This window comes from Biomphalaria glabrata, chromosome 10 (assembly GCF_947242115.1).
Source record: "Biomphalaria glabrata chromosome 10, xgBioGlab47.1, whole genome shotgun sequence".
Taxonomy (NCBI): Eukaryota; Metazoa; Mollusca; class Gastropoda; family Planorbidae; genus Biomphalaria; species Biomphalaria glabrata.
In genome coordinates, this window is record NC_074720.1 from 25159346 (window position 1) to 25182233 (window position 22888).

Sequence of the window (22888 nt, forward strand, 5' to 3'; positions counted from 1 at the left end):
ATGCTTTCACTTTGTATATCAAGTTAAATATACCAATTCTACATATACTATATCAGTATAATTCTACTGAATGAAAAAACTTTATATCAGTTCAAAATATAATTATTTAAAATTTTGTGCGAACTTAGTTTTAAAAAGAAAAATTGTTCGTGTGTCTACGTGTCGGCTAGCCACAAAGTAAGACGTTTAATAAATGAATGGTCTTGTTCTGGACACTAATTATTCGTCTGTCAAGCTGTCTTGTTGGACATTCCTAATATCAGGCTGCGCTTCTCGCATTAGCGTTTAGGAAAAAAAAGTGACGTTCCTTCAATTTGTATTGAACTAACTAGAAACTAGTCTGTCAACATGATCAATTGTAATTCTAGACAATGTTTCCCCTTGTTAAGGCTAATGAAAGGTACAGCTTTAAAGAACAATTCGTTGTCTGACAGATAGTGATTTGAGCAGATTTCCCAGAAAACAATAAAAAAAAATATGTTCATAGATTAGCATGTAAAAGTTTCATGTAAACTGAAGATTATTGGTTGTTATATGTAGACTTAAGTATTCATGAGCGAAGACTTGTAGAAAATAAAAATAGATCCAGAATTGAAAAGAATGTATTTTAAAGGGAGCTCAAATATTTCAATTTGAATTAAGAAGTCAAATAAACTGTATGGATTGTACACAATACTAACAATAATTGACGTGTACAAGTATATTGGGGAGACCATTAAATATGACCCGTTTATTGGACGTTGAAAATAAAGGAATAATCACGCCATGATTAGCAATATAAAGAATGGAAAAAATTCAACGTGCGTAGCTAGTATTATATATTCTTATAACAAATTGTTTTTTTTTCTTTTCACGAGTTATTCTCTCTTATACGAGCAATAAATTATTATTATCTTAAAATGACAAACTAAAAAGGCTATTCGAGTCCAAAGATTAGTGCGGAATGCAGAATTTCCCGCAGCCCCAGCTGTAACCTATATATTTTGCCACATTCAGGACAAGCATATCCATTGTCAGTAGGTGGTCGATTTAGATTTTCTTTTCGCCGTCTGCGTTTGTCCTTGGCAGCGGATTTTCTTTTGGTCTCAAATGTGTATTCCGCGGCCTTTATGAGTGACTTCCAGCTGTCTCGTTCTCATGCCGCGTGCAACCAGGTGCTTCGCCTTCTATGTCAGCTAAGGCAAACTACCACTGACTTATTTACCTAACAAGAGATCTCTTAAACTATCAAACGTAATCGCATAACATTTGTTACACAGGTTCTTTTTATCTCTTAGATGCTTACCTAGACACTGTTTTGACAGATCCGCATTCTAAATGCCGCGTTTTGCGAAAAGCTATTAGGAAAGACTATAATGATTTCGCTTATGTGCGTATTTTCCTCTAAGCATAGATTTAGAAAACAGAATTGTCCTAGTGAATGTAAAAAATCATCTGCTCTCTTTCTCTCTCCTTCTCTCTCTCTCTCTCTCTCTCCTTCTTTCTCTCTCTCACTCTCCTTCTTTCTCTCTCTCACTCTCCTTCTCTCTCTCCTTCTTTCTCTCTCTCTCTTTCTCTCCTTCTTTCTCTCTCCTTCTCGCTCTCTCTCTCCTTCTCTCTCTCTGGAAATCCCCCCCCCATTTTTTTCTTTTAACCCTGCGGATGGTAATGTTCTCAGACATAGACTTTTGACTTGCCCCGATACACACACACACACACATACTTTTCGGTCGTAAATTCTTTTATTTGCCCCCCCCCCCAGCCTCCAACAAAAAAAGTTAGTCCATCTTACACTTTTCTTCGGCTTCTAAAATCAATCTATAGTATATTTCGACCAAGATCCCCCCGCCTTTGGTTATTTTTCATCTTTTTTTTCTTTAATCAATGTATTGTATTAGACATCGCATACATTTCTTCGTATCATCACATTCAGGCCTAGAGAAAATAGTGCATTTCCCGTTCTGTTCTCTGCTTTATTTTGGTCTTTTCTTCTCTAAATAACAAGAAATATCAATTTGTTTACATTTATTGTTATCGTTTATTTGACTCCTTTTGAATGAAGCGAAATGAAAATAGATCTAGATTATCTTTTTAATGCTATAAGAATTAATTTTTTAGCAGCCCCCGAAAAGGGAAAAGACGCTATTAGTTTTGTGTGGAATGTCTGTCCGTCCGTCTCGTTTAGATCTCAAAAACTAGAAGAGAAAATGAAAATCGGACATCATGATATTTAAGATCATTCAAAGTTCTTTTCCGAAAGTGAACCATATAATTTTTTTTAAATTATATATGCAAGCAGATTTGTAAAAAAATTACACCACTTTTCAATGAAAAACTTCAGGGGAGGTAAGTTTTTTTAAAAAGGTTACAGACTTCTTCATTAATATCTCAATAACGATCAAAACAAGAATATGGCTTGAATATATTTCTCGTCCATTGGTGAATTTAATGGCCACCTCTGAGTTTGTGTGATAACAAAAACTCTCTTTGTAATCTTGTTTTTTTTTTGTTTTTTTTTTATTTAGTCAGCGTCTAAAGTGATCCTCAATTGATCACCACAGTAATGCGAATGCGTAAATGTAAAAATAGTTGAATGAAGCTATCAAAATTTTTAATCCACCTAAATTCATTAAAAAAAAAAAAACATATTGTTATAACTCTGCCATGCGCACAGCCATCCAGGCTAGTGCTAGAAGGTGCGCACTGTGATAAACTAGACCTAAAAGGATGTCAACATTAGTAAGAGAACGATTTCCGCCCAAGGTGAGAGCCAATATGGAGAAACTGTGTCTAAGAGAAGATGTTGTTTTGTGTAACTGTGATGTCTTATAAATAAACATCTATATCTCGTTGAGTTGCCTCCTTTACAATTGGTGTCAGAAGTGGGATTATAGGCAACTCAACGAGAGGAGGCAGGATTCGATCTCTATGGCATCGTTGAAGCTTTTACATCAGCTCTCAATTAAAGAGCTCAGACAAGAGCTTCGGGACCGAGGTTTAAAACCCGTCGGTAGCAGGGAAACGCTCACGGCTCGTCTGCGGCAAGCTCTGATCGATGAAGAAGAAGATCCGGAGACCTATCAATTTGAAATTGAACTTGGGTTTGTTGATGTCATTGGCAAGATCCAGGACTGTGGGGATGCATTAAGGAACAAATGAACACGATTAGGATCATGATGGGGAACATGAGTAGGAACATAATGTTGCACAAAGTAGATGAAAGTGTATTGCAAGTAGAAGGCCAAATAGACCAAAGTGATAAAATTGTGTCGCAAGTGAAAGAAGGAATAAACTCGTTAGTGAAAGGAGCAGTTGCCTGGTCAGGACTGTGGCTGCACAAACAGTGGTGATGGAAGCACTGGGGATTGTAGCGCCGTCTGTGACTGTGTTGTGGGCAAGTCTTGCGGGGATGACTTTCAAGACGAGAAACGTGACAGGCAACAGGCACCCTACCGTCTGTGGTTCCCACCGGTCGACCTCCACCTGAACTGTCTAACCTCCACTGCACTGTTTCTTTTCGGGACGAATCCAGGCTGGTGCTAGAAGGTGCGCACTGTGATAGACTAAGAGAAGATGTTGTTTTGTGTAACTGTGATGTCTTATAAATAAACATCTATATCTCGTTGAGTTGCCTCCTTTACAATTGGTGTCAGAAGTGGGATTATAGGCAACTCAACGAGAGAAGGCAGGATTCGATCTCTATGGCATCGTTGAAGCTATTACATCAGCTCTTAATTAAAGAGCTAAGACAAGAGCTTCGGGACCGAGGTTTAAAACCCGTCGGTAGCAGGGAAACGCTCACGGCTCGTCTGCGGCAAGCTCTGATCGATGAAGAAGAAGATCCGGAGACCTATCAATTTGAAATTGAACTTGGGATTGTTGATGTCATTGGCAAGATCCAGGACTGTGGGGATGCATTTAAGGAACAAATGAACACGATTAGGATCATGATGGGGAACATGAGTAGGAACGTAATGTTGCACAAAGTAGATGAAAGTGTATTGCAAGTAGAAGGCCAAGTAGACCAAAGTGATAAAATTGTGTAGCAAGTGAAAGAAGGAATAAACTCGTTAGGGAAGGAGCAGTTGCCTGGTCAGGACTGTGGCTGCACAAACAGTGGTGATGGAAGCACTGGGGATTGTAGCGCCGTCTGTGACTGTGTTGTGGGCAAGTCTTGCGGGGATGACTTTCAAGACGAGAAACGGGACATCGATTGCTGCGACGATCTCAACGGGGTGTGCCGAATCGAAACGAAGAGACAAATGAAGAAACAAGAGAAGTCTGTTATGTGCCTGAAGTTTTTGTTCCTGGTGTACCTGCAACGAGTATCTCAATGAGCCGGACAGATTAAGACAACGTTGGGTCTGCGTCCAAGCTTTCTGCTGTGGACCTTAAAGACCTCTGTTTATCTGTCAGTACCTTTGACGGGAACTCGAACCATGAAAGCCTTAAGACCGTTTCTGATTCCTTGCCTTTGATGTCGTCGGGTGAAATTACGAATACGGGCCCCAACAATGGCCGAGACAGAAACAATGAATTGGACTTTGGCATCGGCATAAGAGAAAACTCGATGCTTGGCAAATGCACCCAGGCGATTGACATGAACTGTATATGCGGCGCCCTGCGGGGACAGTGCCAATTGCAAGAAACCCAGCTACAAGATCTGAACTTAACAGAAATGTGTACTTCTGCCCACATCAGTGATAGTGGACTGGAACGATAGGGAATCAATTCCATCGAAACCTGATGTAGTGGTGGATGAAAATTACAAGGGTGCTTCATGGACATACCTTACAGATGAGGCTGAGAATGACTATGTTTTGAAACCATGGCTACTTGTGGGCCTACAACTGTGTCACGAGACGTCCATGGAAAGAGATATAGATATTATAGAAATCGGGTCTAAATCAAGAAGTTTTTTGCCGAAGTGGGAGTCAACCCGTTAGTAAGGTTGTGACAGAGCGTCGCATGAGGTTTGCGGGACATGTTTTCCGACAAAATGAATTAGGCATAAGAAGAGTTGCGATGACATCCTAGTACACCTTGGCGCCACACTTTCATGGAGGTCCTCATACAAGGTGGGAAGAGGCTTCAGACATTGCCAGTGACAGATTTTTGTGGAAACAGCTTGCCAGCAAAATGCGGCGAACGGCGCGGGAGGGTCTAAGTCAGTAAGAATAGCACATTAGGTTTTTAAAATAAAACGTTTTAATAGCAAAATAATGCACTGTAGGTACCTCAGAATATGCATTTAGTTGGCTTTCAATACCAGAAATAGTGCTTGGAGTCGGGGCTGCTCCCCGCGTTGGGAGAGCTCTCAGCGCTCCCCCAGACCCCTTTCTTGCAAGGGCGAGGAGTCTACAATTTTTCACTAACTCCAAGAAGAACCTATAGGGCACAATAAACGTCTTCCTAAAGAATGAAGGATCAGAATGTAATAGAGATTAATTATGTACACTCACACACAAACATCCATCCATACAAACATATATATATATATATATATATATATATGTGCTTTTTTGTAAACTCAGTGACCAATCGTTAGAGTAGGCCTCAACACTGACCTGCGACGTCACAACCTGTGTAGACCAATAGCTCGTTACCCTGTCACAGGTCGTAACATCAGAAATAGTTGGCTTATAAAAGTTATTTAAAAAATAAGTAAATTGTTATTTAGGAGATTAAAGTGTTAGGGGATGTCTTGTGATACTGTTCGTATCCATAAAGTACGTATATGAAATAAAATACCGTGGAAATTTTAATTTCTCAAAACGTAACCCTCGTATCCCCCTCGAAAGTAAAAACAACAACAACACTATAATTTTTTTAAATTAATTGTTATTAAATAAAATCAATTTGTGAAAATTGCATTTATGTTACAACAATATAAATAACATATGACTCTTTCTTGTAGAAATAACTATAGCCTCACAACTAGTTCAAACTTGATGACTACGCGTTTTCCTATTCAAATCCGATTGGAAGTCGTTTATTTACGAAATAAACTATGTTAGTTGGTCGCTTCGTCTACTTATTTTTATTCATGCCAAAAACTCAAACTCACCTAGTTATACATCTAAATCTAGATTCAAGATCTAGAACTAGATCTATAAATAGATCTCTAGTCTAGATATATAATTATATCTAAATCTAGATCTACATCTAAGTCTAGACTAAGTCTAGATCTAGATCATTAACTAGATATAGAATCTTGATATAGAATCTACTATATCTAGAATAGAACTCGTATGAACTTTTTTTATTTGAATGTTTACGAAATTACTACTATATTGCTACTGCGCATGCACCTTTTTTTTTTACTTCCGACACATACTATTTCCTTGTAAAGGCTAAGTTCATGGTGAGGTCAAACTTAGGAGGTGTGGAATTATTCTTTTTTTACAAACCGGTAGTGAAGGAAATGGGTAATGGGCTTAAGGCTATTTTTAAGTCTGATGGCTCATCAACTATAAGAGACTATTTGAAGTTGTGGAGGCCTGCAGCTGACTTGATTCTAGGAAACGTGACTGGCATAACTGAGCCTAACATCACAGATATATACAAGTGGCAAAGGTCAGCAATGTCAGAAGTTACAAATGAGGTAGCTAGATCTCAATCTGGTGTAATAGATAACATGGGACAACCGATCCTACATAGTCAGATCGAACAGCCAGAATCAGATGTGACATCCAGTTATGCATTAAAACAAAAGGAGGACCAAACATTAATTAAACTTTTTGAATTGGCTGAGCGTCCCACTAGTAAATTTAAAGTGAAAAATGGGCTTCTGATGAGACAAGATAACAAAGCTAAACTACAGCTAATCGTTCCTGCCGCAGACAGAAACAGAATTTTAGAGTTAGGTCATGACTCACCTTTTGCGGGTCATATGGGGACAGCACGAACAAGAAAAAGAATAACTTAATAACTTTTATTGGCCAGGAATATTTAAAGATGTGAAAAAATATTGTTCAGCGTGCAGCACTTGTGCCAGTACAAAGCCAAGAGATCATTATACAAAAGCCCCATTACAGGTCACAGATCTGCAAGATAGACCATTTCAGAAAGTGGCCGTAGACATTGTGGGTCCCATAAACCCTATGTCTAAAAGAGGATACAGATACATCCTTACGATGGTTGACCTATGCACCCGTTGGCCAGAGGCCGTGCCATTAAAGACAATAACTGCAGAAAATGAAACTCATAAATTGTTCAACATTTTCTCTCGCTTAGGATTCCCATAAGAAATTCTAAGTGACCAAGGGACTCGGTTTACGTCCGAGCTAACACATCAGTTTCTGAAACAGTTAGGGATTCGTCAAACCTTCACAACACCTTACAGGCCCCAAAGCAATGCGGTTTGCGAGAGGTGGAACGGGACTTATTAGGCAAAGTAGCACTAGACAGACCAGCAGACTGGGACATGTACATCCCAGCAGTTCTCTTTGCTTACCGAGAAGTTCCACAATAAAGTACAGGATTTTCACCTTTCGAATTATTGTATGGAGCAAACCCGAAAGGTCCACTTAGTTTGCTGAAAGATTTGTTGACAAAAGAAAATATTGAAAATGAATCTAGAACAAGCTATCAACATGTCGTCGAGCTCAGAGAGAAAGTGGTAACAACATGTCAACTTGCAAAGCAAGCATTAGAGTCACACCACGACACAGAACCATTGTTAACAGAAATAAAACTCTGCGAACACTTCAAGGAGGAGCCTTGTGTATGTACTACTACCAAGGAAAGACAGTAAACTGATTGTTCAGTGGCAAGGACCATTTGAAGTAGTCAAGAAAATGACTGCAGTAGATTACCAAATCAATATGAGAGGAAAACTGAAAACATTTCACATAAATATGTTAAGAGAGTTTGGTGGAAAGTCACAGAAAAGTAATGCTAACACTGATGAAGTAGTTCGTTCAAGTTGTGCGATAGTTAATGAACCAAAGAAAGACGAAAATAAATTGACTGGATCATTACTATCTATATTAACTTTAAAGCAATCAGAAACTTGGACAGATTGCGAAATTTGTTAAGTCACTATCGTAGAGCAAACGAAGCAAGTGAAAGAAGTACTGGCTAGATATGATGATATATTGACCAATGTACCAGGGAGAACTGCAGCAATTAAACACGACATCATTCTCAAAGACTATGAACCAGTGAAACAGAAACCGTATCCAGTACCTTTAGGGTATATGAAGGAAGTGGAAGAAGAGATTCAATTGATGCTGAAGTTAGATATTATATCTCCAACAGAGTCACCATACACGGCACCTATGGTGGTGGTTAGAAAAAAATCAGGTGCAGTAAGAATATGTGTTGACTATAGGAAGCTTAACAAAGTTACTGTGCTTGATTCGGAACCATTACCCAATCCTGAAGACTTGTTACCTCAAATGGCAGACGCAACATTTTTTACAAAGATAGACCTGACCCGTGGGTATTGGCAGATACCTTTGGTAGATAAAGCTAAACCACTTACAGCGTTTAGTAGTTCTTTTGGTTTATTTCAATTTAATGTCATGAGTTTCGGGCTTGTCAACGCACCAGCAACGTTCAGCAGAATGATGAGAAAGGTGTTGTCATCTACCCCATGTACTGTGCTACCTAGACGACATCTGCATTCATGACATTACTTGGTCAGATCACCTACAACATCTAGAAATGGTTCTAGATACATTGAAGAGAAATGGTTTAACCGTGAGACCATCTAAAGTGGAGATTGGTTGCAAGAACATTTCCTTTCTAGGATATGTAATTGGAGGACACTCACTGAAACCACAACCTGAACTGCGACAACGGATCATGAATCTTCGTCAGCCAACAACCAAGAGACAGGTCCGTAGTTTATTAGGACTCTGCAACTTCTATCGAAGGTTTATAGCGGATTTTGCAGAGATGACTGAGCCACTCACAAACCTGACCAGAAAGGGAGCACCCAACGTGATCAGATGGTCACATGACTGTGAAGTATCGCTGCAGAAGATAAAGAAGGCATTTGCTGAGGAGCTGATCTTGTGTCTACCTTACTGCCATAAGGAATTCATACTAGCTACTGATGCATCTGCTGTAGCTATCGGGGGATGCCTAGCACAGGAATCACAGGGCATTCTACATCCCGTTATGTACGTCAGTAGAAAGTTGTCTTCAGCAGAACAACGATACAGCACCGTAGAAAGAGAGTGCTTGGCAGTTGTTTGGGCGGTAACCAAGTTGGCCAGATACCTGTTAGGCAGAACATTCGTACTCCTCACAGATCACGCACCCTTACGCTGTTTAAACACACGTAAGTCGGTGAATTCCAGGGTAACTCGCTGGGCCCTAATGCATCAGGACTTTTAGTTTGAGGTGCAGCATATTCCAGGTAAAGGAAACGTCGTAGCGGACATTCTGTCACGCTTATCATAGATATAAGCCTAAGTGGCTTCTCACAAGCATGTGTTGCTTCATCAAAGACTTTGTTTCTTCAACAGTTTAGACTTTGTTGCTTGATGGTAGACTTTCTGTCTACAACTAAGACTTTGTGTCTTCATCTTTTAAGACTGTGTGTCTTCATCTTTTAAGACTGTGTGTCTTCATCTTTTAAGACTGTGTGTCTTCATCTTTTAAGACTGTGTGCCTATTACATTGCAGTCTGTGTGCCTACATTAAAGTCTGTGTGACTATGTTCAAGTTGTTTGGATACATAAACGCCTGTGTGGCATATTCAGAGCCTGTGTGGCCTATCGAATTAACATTTTTGTTGTATTGTGTTGTAATGTTTTATACTTGTTTTATAATCGTGTTTTTTATGTATCTTTGTAAAATTTGATTATAGTTTTAGGAGGGGCGAGATGTCACGGATGAATGTGTGTATGTATGTATAATCTATTTTTACAATCTGCGCGAATGACCGGAAGTGTGTTGGTTGTTAGACAGAGACCAGCGTGTGTGATATGCAGTAAAGCTGATTAAAGTTTATGTGTTTGATCTAGTGGTTTGTTTTATTTCGTTAAGTAGAACTGAACCAGGGACACCTAGACGTATCGAGACTTAAGGTAGATTCTATCGAGTTATAATTATAAATAGAATAGGAAAGCTGTGACAGTGTTATTGCGCTGGAGTAAAAAGAAAATGACTTTATAGTGAAAATTAAATATTAAAACATGTTTTTAGATATATTTTCTTTGATCTGTTCGAACCATCCATCAACCCATTCGAGCTTACTAACTGGGGAAAAATCCGAACGAGGTAAAGTATGCTTGGCGTTACCTAACCTACACCTCTTTGACCTCATATTTAATTTTAACTAAGACTAGTGATACGTTAAATTTGATCTATTTTTATAGAAAAAAAAGAACGAGGAATTCAGAGATACCATCAGATTTTTCATAGGTCAGACCGTTACGGTGCTATAAAAATACAAACTTGAAAATTGCTGCCAGCGGGCTCAATGCTTTCGATCTTCGCATTTTACTGTATACGTGTGTGATGAGCACTTCGCTATATGGAAGTGAAGCATGGTCAACCTACTCATGGCAGGAAAAAAAGCTGAATGTCTTCCACCTCCGATGCCTAAGGTGGATCTTTAAAATAAGGTGGCAAGATAAAATAACAATGAGGAAGTGCTACGAAGAGCAGGGTGCCAGGACATCCGCTCTGTTATCAGCAGCAGATGCCTTGGCTGACTTAGCAACGTTCGTAGAATGCCAGTAGGTCGACTTCCACAGGACATCCTGTATGGCGATCTAATAGAAGGCAGGAGAGCCACTGGTCCTGATATGAAGCACTTCAAAATCGACACTAGCAGCTGAGAAAAAATAGCACGGGATAGATCCAAATGGAGAGAGAGCATAAAGGAAGGGTCTCTCATTGCAGATGCCATACACAACAGAAGCAAAAAGAAGGCTGAAAATGCAACGGCGCCTGGTGATTACATACGCCCAACCTGCGACCGCAGTTGTGTATCAAGAATTGGCCTCTTTAGTCACACAAGAAGTTGCAAAGGGAAAAGATCGCCTCTCGAGACGTAAAATGCCACAGATATATAAAGAGAAAGAGAGAGAGAGAGAGAGAGAGAGATGGGTTTTTTTAGTGGGAGGGGGAGAAGTTGTTATGGCAAGATTAGGAATTAATTATTTGTTTCAGAAATATTGGACTTAGAGACAATAACGTGACTAATAAAAACAAGACTAGGTTTTAGGCAGAAAGAAATATCAGCCGACGTAAAAAGACTACTTCCAGGACGCCTTAGAGATAGGAGGCATTTTATGAAAGTAGCTGACATTCGACGGTTCCCTTCATTGCTATTAAACTTCTTGTTCATTATCAGCGTCGACTAACTTATATCGATGGTTCGGCCTTTCGCCGGTATTATTGGATTACGTTAAGTGTTCCCCCCGTTTGGTTTATCTGCATTATACAACGCGGAAGCGCCTTATAATAATAAGCATCTATGGTTATTTTAAAACTCCTTATCTACATATTTTAATTGTAAGAAAAAAATCTAGACCTATCTTATTAATGCTATAAGGATTTGTTTTTGTCTAAAAGGAAGCGCAAATGACGTAACTCATATTAAAAATAAGAAGGATTTGGGGGGGGGGGGGGGAAGTGCTTTAAAAATACGAATTAGTGTATTATTGTTTTTTATAGGCCTTTTGGGGAAATACCGAAAATAATAGACAAAGGTTTGATAGAAAGCTTGCAGTTCTTCGTGAATTGACGTGGCCAGTTTGGGAATCTGTCAAAACCTAGTCTTAGTGAGCGCCTAGGAGGTAAAAAGAACATATGTACGAAATTTCATGCGAATCCGTACGACAATTGATGAGATCTCTTGATCAAGTAGTCAATGGTAACTTACAAAAATAATATAAATTTTTTACATAAATATTGTTAAAACATAACCATGTTCCTAATTATTTGGGAACAACAATAGCCAGCAACCTAGATTTAGACACTGAGCTGACAAAAAGAATAGGAAAGGCTTCTGCAGAAATGGCAAAACTCTCCAGGCGTGTGTAAGAAAATATAAAATTGACCACCTCAACAAAAATCCTGGTATACAATGCCTGCGTTCTGATCACACTTGTTTATGGCAGTGAGAGCTTGGCAACTTACATGCGTCAAGAACACAAATTAAATAGCTTCCACCTACGCTGCCTGCGGCGCATAATGTGCGTCTCCTGGAGGGATCGTGTCACCACCAGGAAGTTCTGACACAAGCCAACATGCACAGCATCTATGCTCTCATTCAACAGAGAAGACTACGCTGGCTCGGTCATGTCACTCGCATGCCAGATGGAAGAATCCCGTAAAGACATCCTATACACTGAGCTTGCAGAGGGAGCTAGACCCAAAGGCGCCCAAGACTAACCTACAGAGATGTCTGAAAGCGAGACATGAGAGCCACGGGCATTGACCAAAGTATGTGGGAGGAGATAGCCCAAGACCGGGCAGCATGGATACAGACTGTACGTGCTGGTACGAACTTTGCCGAATGCAAAAGAAACGAAGCTGCGTCTGTGAAGAGAAAGAATAAGAAATCAGCCCTGTCAGCTAGCCCCAGGACAGATGAATATACATGCACAAACTGTGGCAAACTCTGCCGCTCCAGAACTGGCTTGATCAGTCACAGCAGATTCTGCCCCATCTCAAGATATAACCTAAGCCAGTGACTCATCTGGGCGCATCCATTGTCTTCGGAGACAGAAGCCATATATATATATATATATATATATATATATAAAACCATGACATGAAAACACTATCCAAGATAGTGCAGAAGGTGCGCACTGTTAGAGACTAGGTTGAGAAAGATGTTTACATTAGAAAGAACAAAGTTACGCCCAAGTCTAGAAGAGACTGTGCTCAAGGCAGACGTTGTTATTATGTGTTTGTGATATCTCCATGTGAATAAACATGTATATCGTTCATTTGCCTCCCCTAAGATATTACAATATTTTAAAAAACATTTCTATAAATTAGGCACAAGCGTGCGTCTAGTTCTTTACTTTGCTACACATCATAATGTCTAATTACGGGTTAAAATTATGTTTCTGCTTCACAGCACGACAATATCCAAGTATGAAGCAAGTTCACATGTTCATGTATTTCTTGATCTGTTCAACTCTCATAATCACACTCACATCCTGTTCGCCAGTTCATAGCAGAATCAGGTACTACAAATACATTGGTTTATTTCCTCCAACATTCTTTAAACTTTAAGCAATTATACGAAAAAAACAACAACAACATTAAATTGTTGTCTTTTGTTCTTACTTTTTTGTTTTGAATTTCTAATTCTTTAACAAATGTTTATTATCTGTATCTATAAGTCCCAATACCCAATAGTAGAGTTTCAATTCTTTTTACTTAATGCCCATTAATATTTCTCATTGTCAGAATTACATAGTATAGTTCACAGTCTTTCATATCTATTTCTACAGACAAGTGAAAAGTTGATGGCCTTATTTATTATATACTTTTTAAAAATCGATTTAGTAATTTCAATATAATCTGGCACATGGGCGTAGCCAGGATTTTTTTTCGGGGGGTGGGGGTGGGGGTGGGGTGGGGGGGGGGGTTATTTCCCCCCCCCCCGGGGAAAAATTATATATATATGTGTGTGTTTGTGTACATAATTAATCTTTATTACATTCTGACCCTTTCGGAAGACGTTTATTGTGCCCTAGAATAGGTTCTTCCTAGAATTAGTGGAAAACTTGTAGACTTGCTAGCAAGGAGGTCTGGGGGAGCTCTGCAGCTCGGGGCGAATCCCAGCCGCCGAGCACTATTTCTGGTATTGAAAGCCAACAAAATGCATATTCTGAGGTATCTACAGTGCATTATCTTGCTATTAAAAAGTTTTATTTCAAAAACCTAATGTGCTATTCTTACTGACTTAGACCTTCTCGAGCCGTTCGGCGCATTTTTCGGCAACCTGTTTCCGCAACTCTTATTATGCGTAATTCATTTTGTCGGAGAACATGTCTCGCAAAACCTCATGCGACGCTCTGTCACAACCTTACTAAGGGTTCGAATCACAGTTCGGCATATGATTTCTTTGATTTAGACCCGATCTCTATAACTGACTCCTAAAATCTGTCTTAGCCATCTTTGTTGAGCCACATTTAGTGTTTTTCAATTTCGGCAGAAGACTATTCACACTTTATTAATGGAGCCCAAGCCACTGGTAGAAATTTGTAACCTTTCTTGACTACGCTCTTTGAATTACATGCCTGTATTTCGCTTTAGATTTTATATCGAAAAGGAAAGTTTTATCGCCATAATCATCTGTTAAGGGATTTTAAACTAAAAAATCTCTGGAGTTTTTTTGTTTCTTTTTTAATTGAAAACCCCATTTAGCTACGGTCATAGAATTTGGTGACTGTAGTTTGCTTTAAAATAATATTGAAGATAGAGGTTTTCAACTCAAAACGTTCTGTAGGGGAATTTTAAACTCAAAACCATCTGAAGGGGTTTTAAACTTTAAAGAAAAAGCCATCTGGAGGAGGGGGATTTAAACTCAAAACCCCCTTTGGCTACGCTCATAGCAATTTGAGTGCGTAATTTGCTTTTTTTTAATATTGAAGAGGTATTTTTCAGCTTCAAACCCCGCTGGCAGGGGGTTTTAAACTCAAAACCCCTTTGGCTACGCTCATACATTTTATAGTGTGTAATTTGCTTTTTTTTTATATTGAATAGGTACTTTTTAGCTTCAAACCCCAACTGCAGGGAGGGGGGGGGGGTAAACTCAAAACCCCTTTGGCTACGCTCATAGAATTGTAAGTGTGTAATTTGCTTTTTTTTATATTGAGAGGGTGTTTATCGTAATTTTTGGAGGCGGTTTTAAATTTTAAATCTTCTTTAGATGTTTTCGTGGAATTTGGGATTGTCGTTTGCATTGTTTTTAGTTTTGTTTATAGAAGAGGGGGATTTAACTGCAAAACCCCTGGTAGAGGGTTGTTAACTCAAAACCACTCGGCTGTGCTGTTGTAAGTGATGATTTAGTATTAAAATCTCACCTAAAATAATCAAAATGAAAGCAAAAATCAGTCACTTAATTCCGTTCCCCCCCCCGCAGAGGGGGGATTTCATTTCGGGGGGGGGGGGGGTTGAACCCCAGCGCCCCCCCCCCCGTGGCTACGCCCATGAATTCTGGCATATGTATTTGGAAGCACTAATGTAGACCAGACTGTACGTGACGTTTTGAAGATAATTTAATAAGCACGTAGCTTTTATAACAATGTTTATTTCACTCTATCATAATATTGTATCTATAGTATGAATTCTAACACCGTTCAGCAAATAGTTGTTTTTTTTAATTATAAAGGTTTTGCTTATTTCATTAATATAGCCCTATAATAAGTCAGATTCCTGAATGGCAATGACATGCTATATGTGAGTTGTGCTAATCGCACTGGATGACATTTTTGGATTTCTTTCCAAAAGATTTTTTTTTAATTTGACATTACTGTAATATAGGAACTAGCTAAGTGTCACACTTTAATATAACAAAAACCATGTTAACATCTAAAGCTCTATCACGCTGAACTCCACACATAGTAAAGATCATGACACGGAATGTGGTCAGTACAAACTTTAACGTGAATCCACAAATATAAACAAAAACACTATGGGCGACAATAGATAGAAACAAATTCACGACACTAAGATACTTTGAAAAGATATATTTTGAGAAATTGGGTAGGGGTGGTTTTGGGTGACACATCTCGCATTGGCCCAGGTAGAGTTAAACAAATGAAGACAAGACCAGCACCGAGCACTGGAGATACCATACAGTCATTAAATAAACCAATATTAATGTAAACAAATAATTGGATCAATTTTTAGTCTTTCGTCGTTTCATTTTGTTTTTGATTTTTGTTATTAATTTTTAAGTAATATCTTAAAAAACTTTTTTGAAAATAAAAGTGCGCCTCTTAATAAACACACATACACAAACAAAAATGCTTATTAAAGAAAATGATGTGAAAAACAAACACATTTACATTTAGTACGTGAAAAATATGTCTTAACACAAACACTCATGCAAAACATAGATATGAATAATTCTTTTAAAAGAAATAATACAATAAACGTACATAATGTATTTCGCGCCAAAACGACCTTCGCGTCAAAACGGCGGGGCCAAATCGGCGTCGCCAAAACAGAGTCGCCAAAACAGAGTCGCCAAAACGTCCTGCTTCGAGATCAGAAACCCCCAAACACAAAACATTCCTTATGTATACTAGTTTTCCTAATTTTTTCTTTCGAAAACGATGATAATCAAGGATACCAGCTTAAGTCTAAAACTCAAATCCTATGCTCTTAAGTGAACAATTCTTGTATGTATTTATATATATATATATATACTAGACACATATTACCCGCGGCCCTCGGGTCTTAATTTGTGTATCACTGTAGATATAGTGAGAGTGTTTTGGAAACAATTAAACAAAATAATAACGCTATAAGAAAGCGGAGACATCGCAAATGGAATAAGTTTAGTTTTCTCTCTTGCTTTGCTTAGGTGGTCCATGATTCACTGCCATACAGTAGTGTACTCATAACGCATGCCTTGTAGATTTCCATTTTGGTCACTGTAGTGAGCTTCTGGTTTTCCCAAATTCATGACCTGAGTCTAGCGGAGATCGAGTAAGCCTTCCCTATGCTTTTTTTAAATCTCCTCTTCTAAAGACGGGTCATCTTGCATTGTGGACCCCAGATAGCAGAATTCATTTACGGCATCCAACTTGTTATCATCTATGAGGATGGAGGGTGGTGCTGTAGCAGGTGGTCCCATAACATTTGTTTTCTTAGTGCTATATTCTTTACCGGCCTGAGAGAAGCGGGACATTAGTGACTGAAAATTACAAAGCAAAATGATAGGTTTGACTCTAAATCAGCTATTTTAGCACCTGTTAACCGCGGCCCGTGGGTCTTAATTTGCGTATCACTGTCGATATAGTCACTGAGAGTGTTTTGTAAACAATTAAAGGAAATAATAGTGTTAAAAGTAAAGCGAATGCAGAATGCGTAAATGTAAAAATAGTATGAATGGAGCTATCAAAATAGCTAATCGACCTAAATCCATTTTTAGCGGCTCCCGTAAGGGTAAAAAGCCGCTATTAGGTTTGTGCAAAATGTCCGTCTGTCCGTCTGTCACACTCAGATCTCGAAAACTAGAAAAGATATGAAAAATATTATTTCACCATTAAATGCGGCTTAAAAAGTTTAGGTGCAACGTCTACTTTTGGTTTTCTAGATGCAAACCGTTTAATTTATAAAATTAATTATGCAAGCGATTTTTTCATAAAAATAGACCAATTCTAAAACAATTACGTAAATGTAAGTGAAGCAATGTTACAATATGCTAACAAAGATGGATAACTTTTGTGTATTTTCAATATCACAAAGTCAAATATATTTATAAAATGTACAAGAAATGTTTACAACAAATATAAATAATAGTTAAAGGTGTTTTTTTCGGTTCAACTAGCTGCTACAATTAAAAGAAAACATTTCTATTTGTTTATAAAGGCTAGTAATGCACTTATATGTAAATATCACGCATATTTTTTAAAATGGACTTTTTATGCAGCGGCTTTCGGGCAGTAGCGTAACGTCGCAACATTATACAATAACAAACCATTTCCTTTAAATTCTTTAATGAATAGGCCATACATGCGGAAATACCCGAAGACGTAGTATACTTTGAATAAATAGTATGTTTAAACTAGAGTTTTTCAATGTGGCCAAAAGTTTGTAATTTGTTTACCCAAAGATATACATCAAATATCAAGTTTCTAGGAAAAATCATTAGAGCCGTTCTCGATAGCCCCGTCCACCCACGAACCCAGTATCTTTGAGCCCATGAATGTGCAAGCTGAATAGAGTTATTGTAAAAAACAAGATTACAAAGAGAGTTTGTGTTACACAAACTCAGAGGCGGCCCCCGTCGAAGTCGGATCCCTGTCGGATTTGCATATTCGCAAATAATATTCAAGAGGTGATTTAATTTTGATGTAAAATGTTTTACACGTTTCGGATGTTCCTTCAGAGTTGAAGATAATTACTTCCTAGTCCAAACCTCCCGCAGGACGACGGGGGATGGGAGCGGGCAGGGTTTGAACCCTGGGCCATCCATAAATCTGAACGACAGTCCAGCGCGCAAACCGCACGACCAGGCAGCCATCCGATGGTCAAAAGTAATAATGTTTCAAAGATTCATTTGCCGTAAATTTAAATTTAAATTTAATAAAAAAAAATTGTAGATTAGTTTTAGTATATTAAAACATTACAATATTGATCAAAACGTTTGGAAATGAAAATCTACACTTTTTTTTTACACTTTAAGTTTAGAAATTGAAATTCTACATCTTAATCTAGTCTATTTTAGTCTAAACTAGATCTAGAAATTCTAGATCTAGACTCTAAAATAATTTTAATTAGAATATAAATCCAGATCTAGATATACTGTAATAAAAATCTAGATCTAGTTTAAAAAATCTAGATTAGATCTAAATCAAGATATCATTCCTTTTTTAAACGCGAGTCACATAACGAGGCTTAATAAACATTACTATACCGAGTTCTTTTTTCATTTCATTTGAAGAATTAATTCCATATAACGTCAGAGGGAAAAAAAAACACTACGTCACACGGCCTAGCTAGACTAAAAATCGCCTTCATCTATTAGAGCCATTTATCGAGTGTTCATAGACTTTGGTGCACCGAGTGCGTTCTTTAAGCATTTCATTTAAAGAATTCATTCCATATGACGTCAAAGGAAAAAAAAACACTACGTCACACGGCCTAGCTAGAATAAAAATCGCCTTCATCATTACGAGCCTTTTATCGAGTGTTCATAGACATTGGTGCACCGAGTGCGTTCTTTTAACATTTCATTTAAAGAATTCATTCCATATGACGTCAAAGGAAAAAAAAACACTACGTCACAAGGCCTAGCTAGACTAAAAATCACCTTTATCAACACGAGCCATTTCTCGAGTGTTCATAGACATTGGTGCACCGAGTGCGTTCTTTTAGCATTTCATTTAAAGAATTCATTCCATGTGACGTCAAAGGAAAAATAAACACTACGTCACACGGCTTAGTTAGACTAAAATATGTTTTCATTAATACAAGCAATTTTTTCGAGGGTTAATAGACATTGGTGCACCGAGTGCGTTCTTTTAAAATTACATTTAAAGAGTCCATTCATATGACGTCAAAGAAAAAAAATTCCATTACCTCACAATAGGCTAGTACCGGTACCATAAAAAAAAATGTCTTTATTTACACGAGATATTTAACGAGGGTTCATAGACATTGGTGCACTGAGTTCTAATATATATTATTTAAAAAGGATCAAAGCCACATTGTTTTTGCGTTTTGTCTGTCAGTCGGTCTGTCCGTTATCTTGATATAAAAAAAACAACTAAAAGTTATTAAAAATTGATTAACCTTTATTTTACGTTTCAAAACATCGCAATAATTTTTAGGTATGAACACAATTGAAAAGTTTATATAATAGATTGTTCCGGATGTTTGTATAAATAGTAAAAGAAAAAGAGAATTTCAGATAAATGTAATACCGTTAATTAAATTTTTTGGATGGTCTCGTATAAAAATTAGATGTACTACAGCCACGTGGAGAGATTTTCATACCTTACTTTGGTGTTTGGATTCTGTTTTCCTTAAAAATCGGAACATAATATTAACGATAATTAGATTTTTTAATGTTTTAGGTAGAAAGTTAAATGTACTGTAAGAGAGTAGTGAGTTAAAATATTTTTCATAAAAATCCGTAAAAACATTATTTCGTAAATGAGAAGATTATTTGTTTATTAATTAGAAGAGGGAGTTCAAACAATTATTTGGCGTTAGTAGATTTTTAAATAAATTCGGAAATTTCTGGCGACGATTTGTAAGAAACAAAATCCGGAACTTTCTTTATCGATTACAAAACTTCTATGTTATGTTTTACAAGAAAATTAAATGTCTAAAAAGTAATTTTCAGTAATCAATTCTAGTAAATTACTTTTTTTAAAAGCCTTATGCGATTTCAAACAATCATTAGGCATAATTCATGTTTTATAAAACAATATCCGGAACATTTTTACACTTAATGAAATATAAGTCAGTATAGAGATTATGATTTAGCATTAATATGCTATTTACATAAAAAACGGAACAACATATTATTGATAATGTGTTTTTGCAACGTTTAAGCATGGAAATTGAATGTAATATAAGTTAGAAGAGCAAACAAACATTTGTTGGCGTTGATTAGTTTTGCACAAAAAAATCCGGAACAATCAATTTTAGATACTTAAAACTATTGAGATGTTATGGGAGGAACATTAAAGGGTAAATCAGATTTTCAATAGCTTTTAGAGTTCTAGTTTTTTAAATCTAATCGTGACGGACAGACCGACCAACAGACAAAACGCACAAAAATAAGCTTCTTTTATTTGGATGGGGGCACTAAACAAAAAATAAATAAAATCTGATTTTTAAAAAAAGTTTAAGGAATTGGTTTAGCACCTGATCATGTTGCGACGTTACGCTACTGCACGAAAATCGCTGTATAAATAGTCTATTAAAAAAAAATTGCGTGATATTTACATACAAAATGCATTATTAGCCTTTATAGAAACAGAAATGTTTTCTTTTAATTTTAGCAGCTAGTTGACCAGAAAAAAACATCGTTAACTATTATTTATATTTGTTGTAAACATTTCCTGTACATTTTAAAAATATATTTGACTTAGTGATACTGAAAATACACAGAAATTGTCCATCTTTGTTAGCATATTGTAACATTGCCTCCCTTACATTTACGTAATTGTTTTTGAATTGGTGTATTTTTATGAAAAAATCGCTTGCATAATTAATTTTATAAATTAAATGGTTTGCTTTTAGAAAACCAAAAGTAGCCGTTGCACCTAAACTTTTCTAGCCGCATTTAATGATGAAATAATATTTTTCATATCTCTTCTAGTTTTCGAGATCTGAGTGTGACAGACGGACAGACGGACAGACGGACAGACGGACATTTTGCACAAACCTAATAGCGGCTTTTTCCCCTTACGGAGGCCGCTAAAAACAACAACAAAAAACAACAAACTATATTATTTCAACATAAGCCAGAATTGTAAACAGCATTTGTAGATTATTTATTTTAAATCGCGCACACACATATAAGAGCGTCTGGCTATTTCTTAATTTTTAGCTATAAGTTTTGTGTGGTTTGTCTGTCCATCCGTCTGTCCCGTTTAGATCTCGTAAACTAGAAAAGGTACGGAAAATCTGAGATCATAATATTTTAGACCATTCAAAGTTCTGATGCTACGGCTACCTTTTTCTTTTCTGAAAGCGAAAAATCTAATTTTTAAAATCAAGTATGCAAGCATTTTTTTCATAAAAATACACCATTTTTACAACTATTCACTATTAATAGTAACAAACAACTGGAGGCTATTTAAGTAAGGGAGGTAACTATTTACCATATTTTTTACACATTTATGCAAACAGTTTTAGATTTTTTGTCTAAACAATTTTTTATACAATTTACAATTACAAAGTTAAGTAAGTTCTATCATAATAATTACTACATTACAAAAATAAATGTTTACTTAAATTTTTAAACAGAAAAAATCTATTTAGTATGTATATAAATGGAAGATAATGTAAAACAACAATTAATAATTAGTTTTTCATATTATTGCGTGAACTGCAAGGGGCCACAGATACTACAGAATTAACTAAAGGATTTTTTTCTTGAGGCTTTGAATATGACCCTTTACAGACAATTAGACCAATTACATAATCATTATAAGACATCAGTTAGGCCAGGATCACATGTAACTTCACTTTCACCTATCCCTTGGTGTGCTGGACCGTTGGGGCACCACACAAGATATGTCATTCTTCTTTCTCCATTCTTCTCTGTCATTTGCCTTTGAGAGAATTTCATTAGGATATTCTTTCTGAAAATATTGAAGTCTGCCTTTTTACCTGCCTGGATGGACTACTTAGGGGGCCGATTTTGAGTTTGTGTTTCCACACAAACTGTCTTTGTAACCTAGTTAAAATCAAGTATGTAAGCAGTTTTTTCATAAAAATACACCATTTTTACAACTATTCACTATTAATAGTAACAAATACGGGAGGCTATTTAGTAAGGGAGATGACTATTTAGCATAAGTTTAACACATTTATGCAAACGGTTTTAGATTTTTTGTCAAAAATTTTTTTTTTTTATAATTGTATTGTTAAGTTAAGTACTTTCTGTCTAACTACTAAGGGATTTTTCTTTTTTTTTACGGAATGTTTTTTCTTGATGCTTTGAATAAGAGATTGACCCTTTACAAAACAATTACATCAATTAGATATAATCATTACAGCACATCAGTTGGGCCGAATTACTGTACTCTACTGCTGAACCGTTGGGGCACCACACATAATCTGTCAACATTCTTTCTCCATTCTTCACTGTCATTTGCGTTTGATATAATTTCATTCTGATATTCTTTCTGAAGATATTGAAACCTGCCTTTTTACCTGCCTGGGTAATCCGCTTCGGGGGCCGATTCTGAGTTTGTGTTTCCACAAAAACTGTCTTTGTAACCTTGTTTATTTTTAGATTATATACAACAAAATAATTGACATGGGCTAAATTTGTAATAAAACTTAATTGAATTAAAAAGCACTAGTCGACCGAGTCGTATCATACGCCCCTGTTTTGCAAGACCGGCCTTAGGCCACTGCAAACTATGCGATCGCAGTGAGCCCCGCACTTTCATAGGACCCGCGCTAATTCTAGGTGTATAAATTATTAAATTGAACCATATTATATCTTAAAACAGATTTCCCGCGCCCGACTGTCGATTTACCAGGAGTTCCTGAAAATCTC

General features: G+C 37.0%; 1 protein-coding gene across 6 annotated transcripts in view; it reads left to right on the forward strand.

The window, feature by feature from the left end:
* Window positions 1-22888, forward strand: part of LOC106057786 (uncharacterized) — a 144034-nt gene that overhangs the window by 93717 nt on the left and 27429 nt on the right. For all 6 annotated transcript variants that reach the window (XM_056044953.1, XM_056044952.1, XM_056044951.1 and 3 more), the window contains exon 2: window positions 13034-13142. In XM_056044953.1, coding sequence (XP_055900928.1) covers window positions 13034-13142 — 109 coding nt within the window. The remainder of the gene's footprint in view (window positions 1-13033; window positions 13143-22888) is intronic.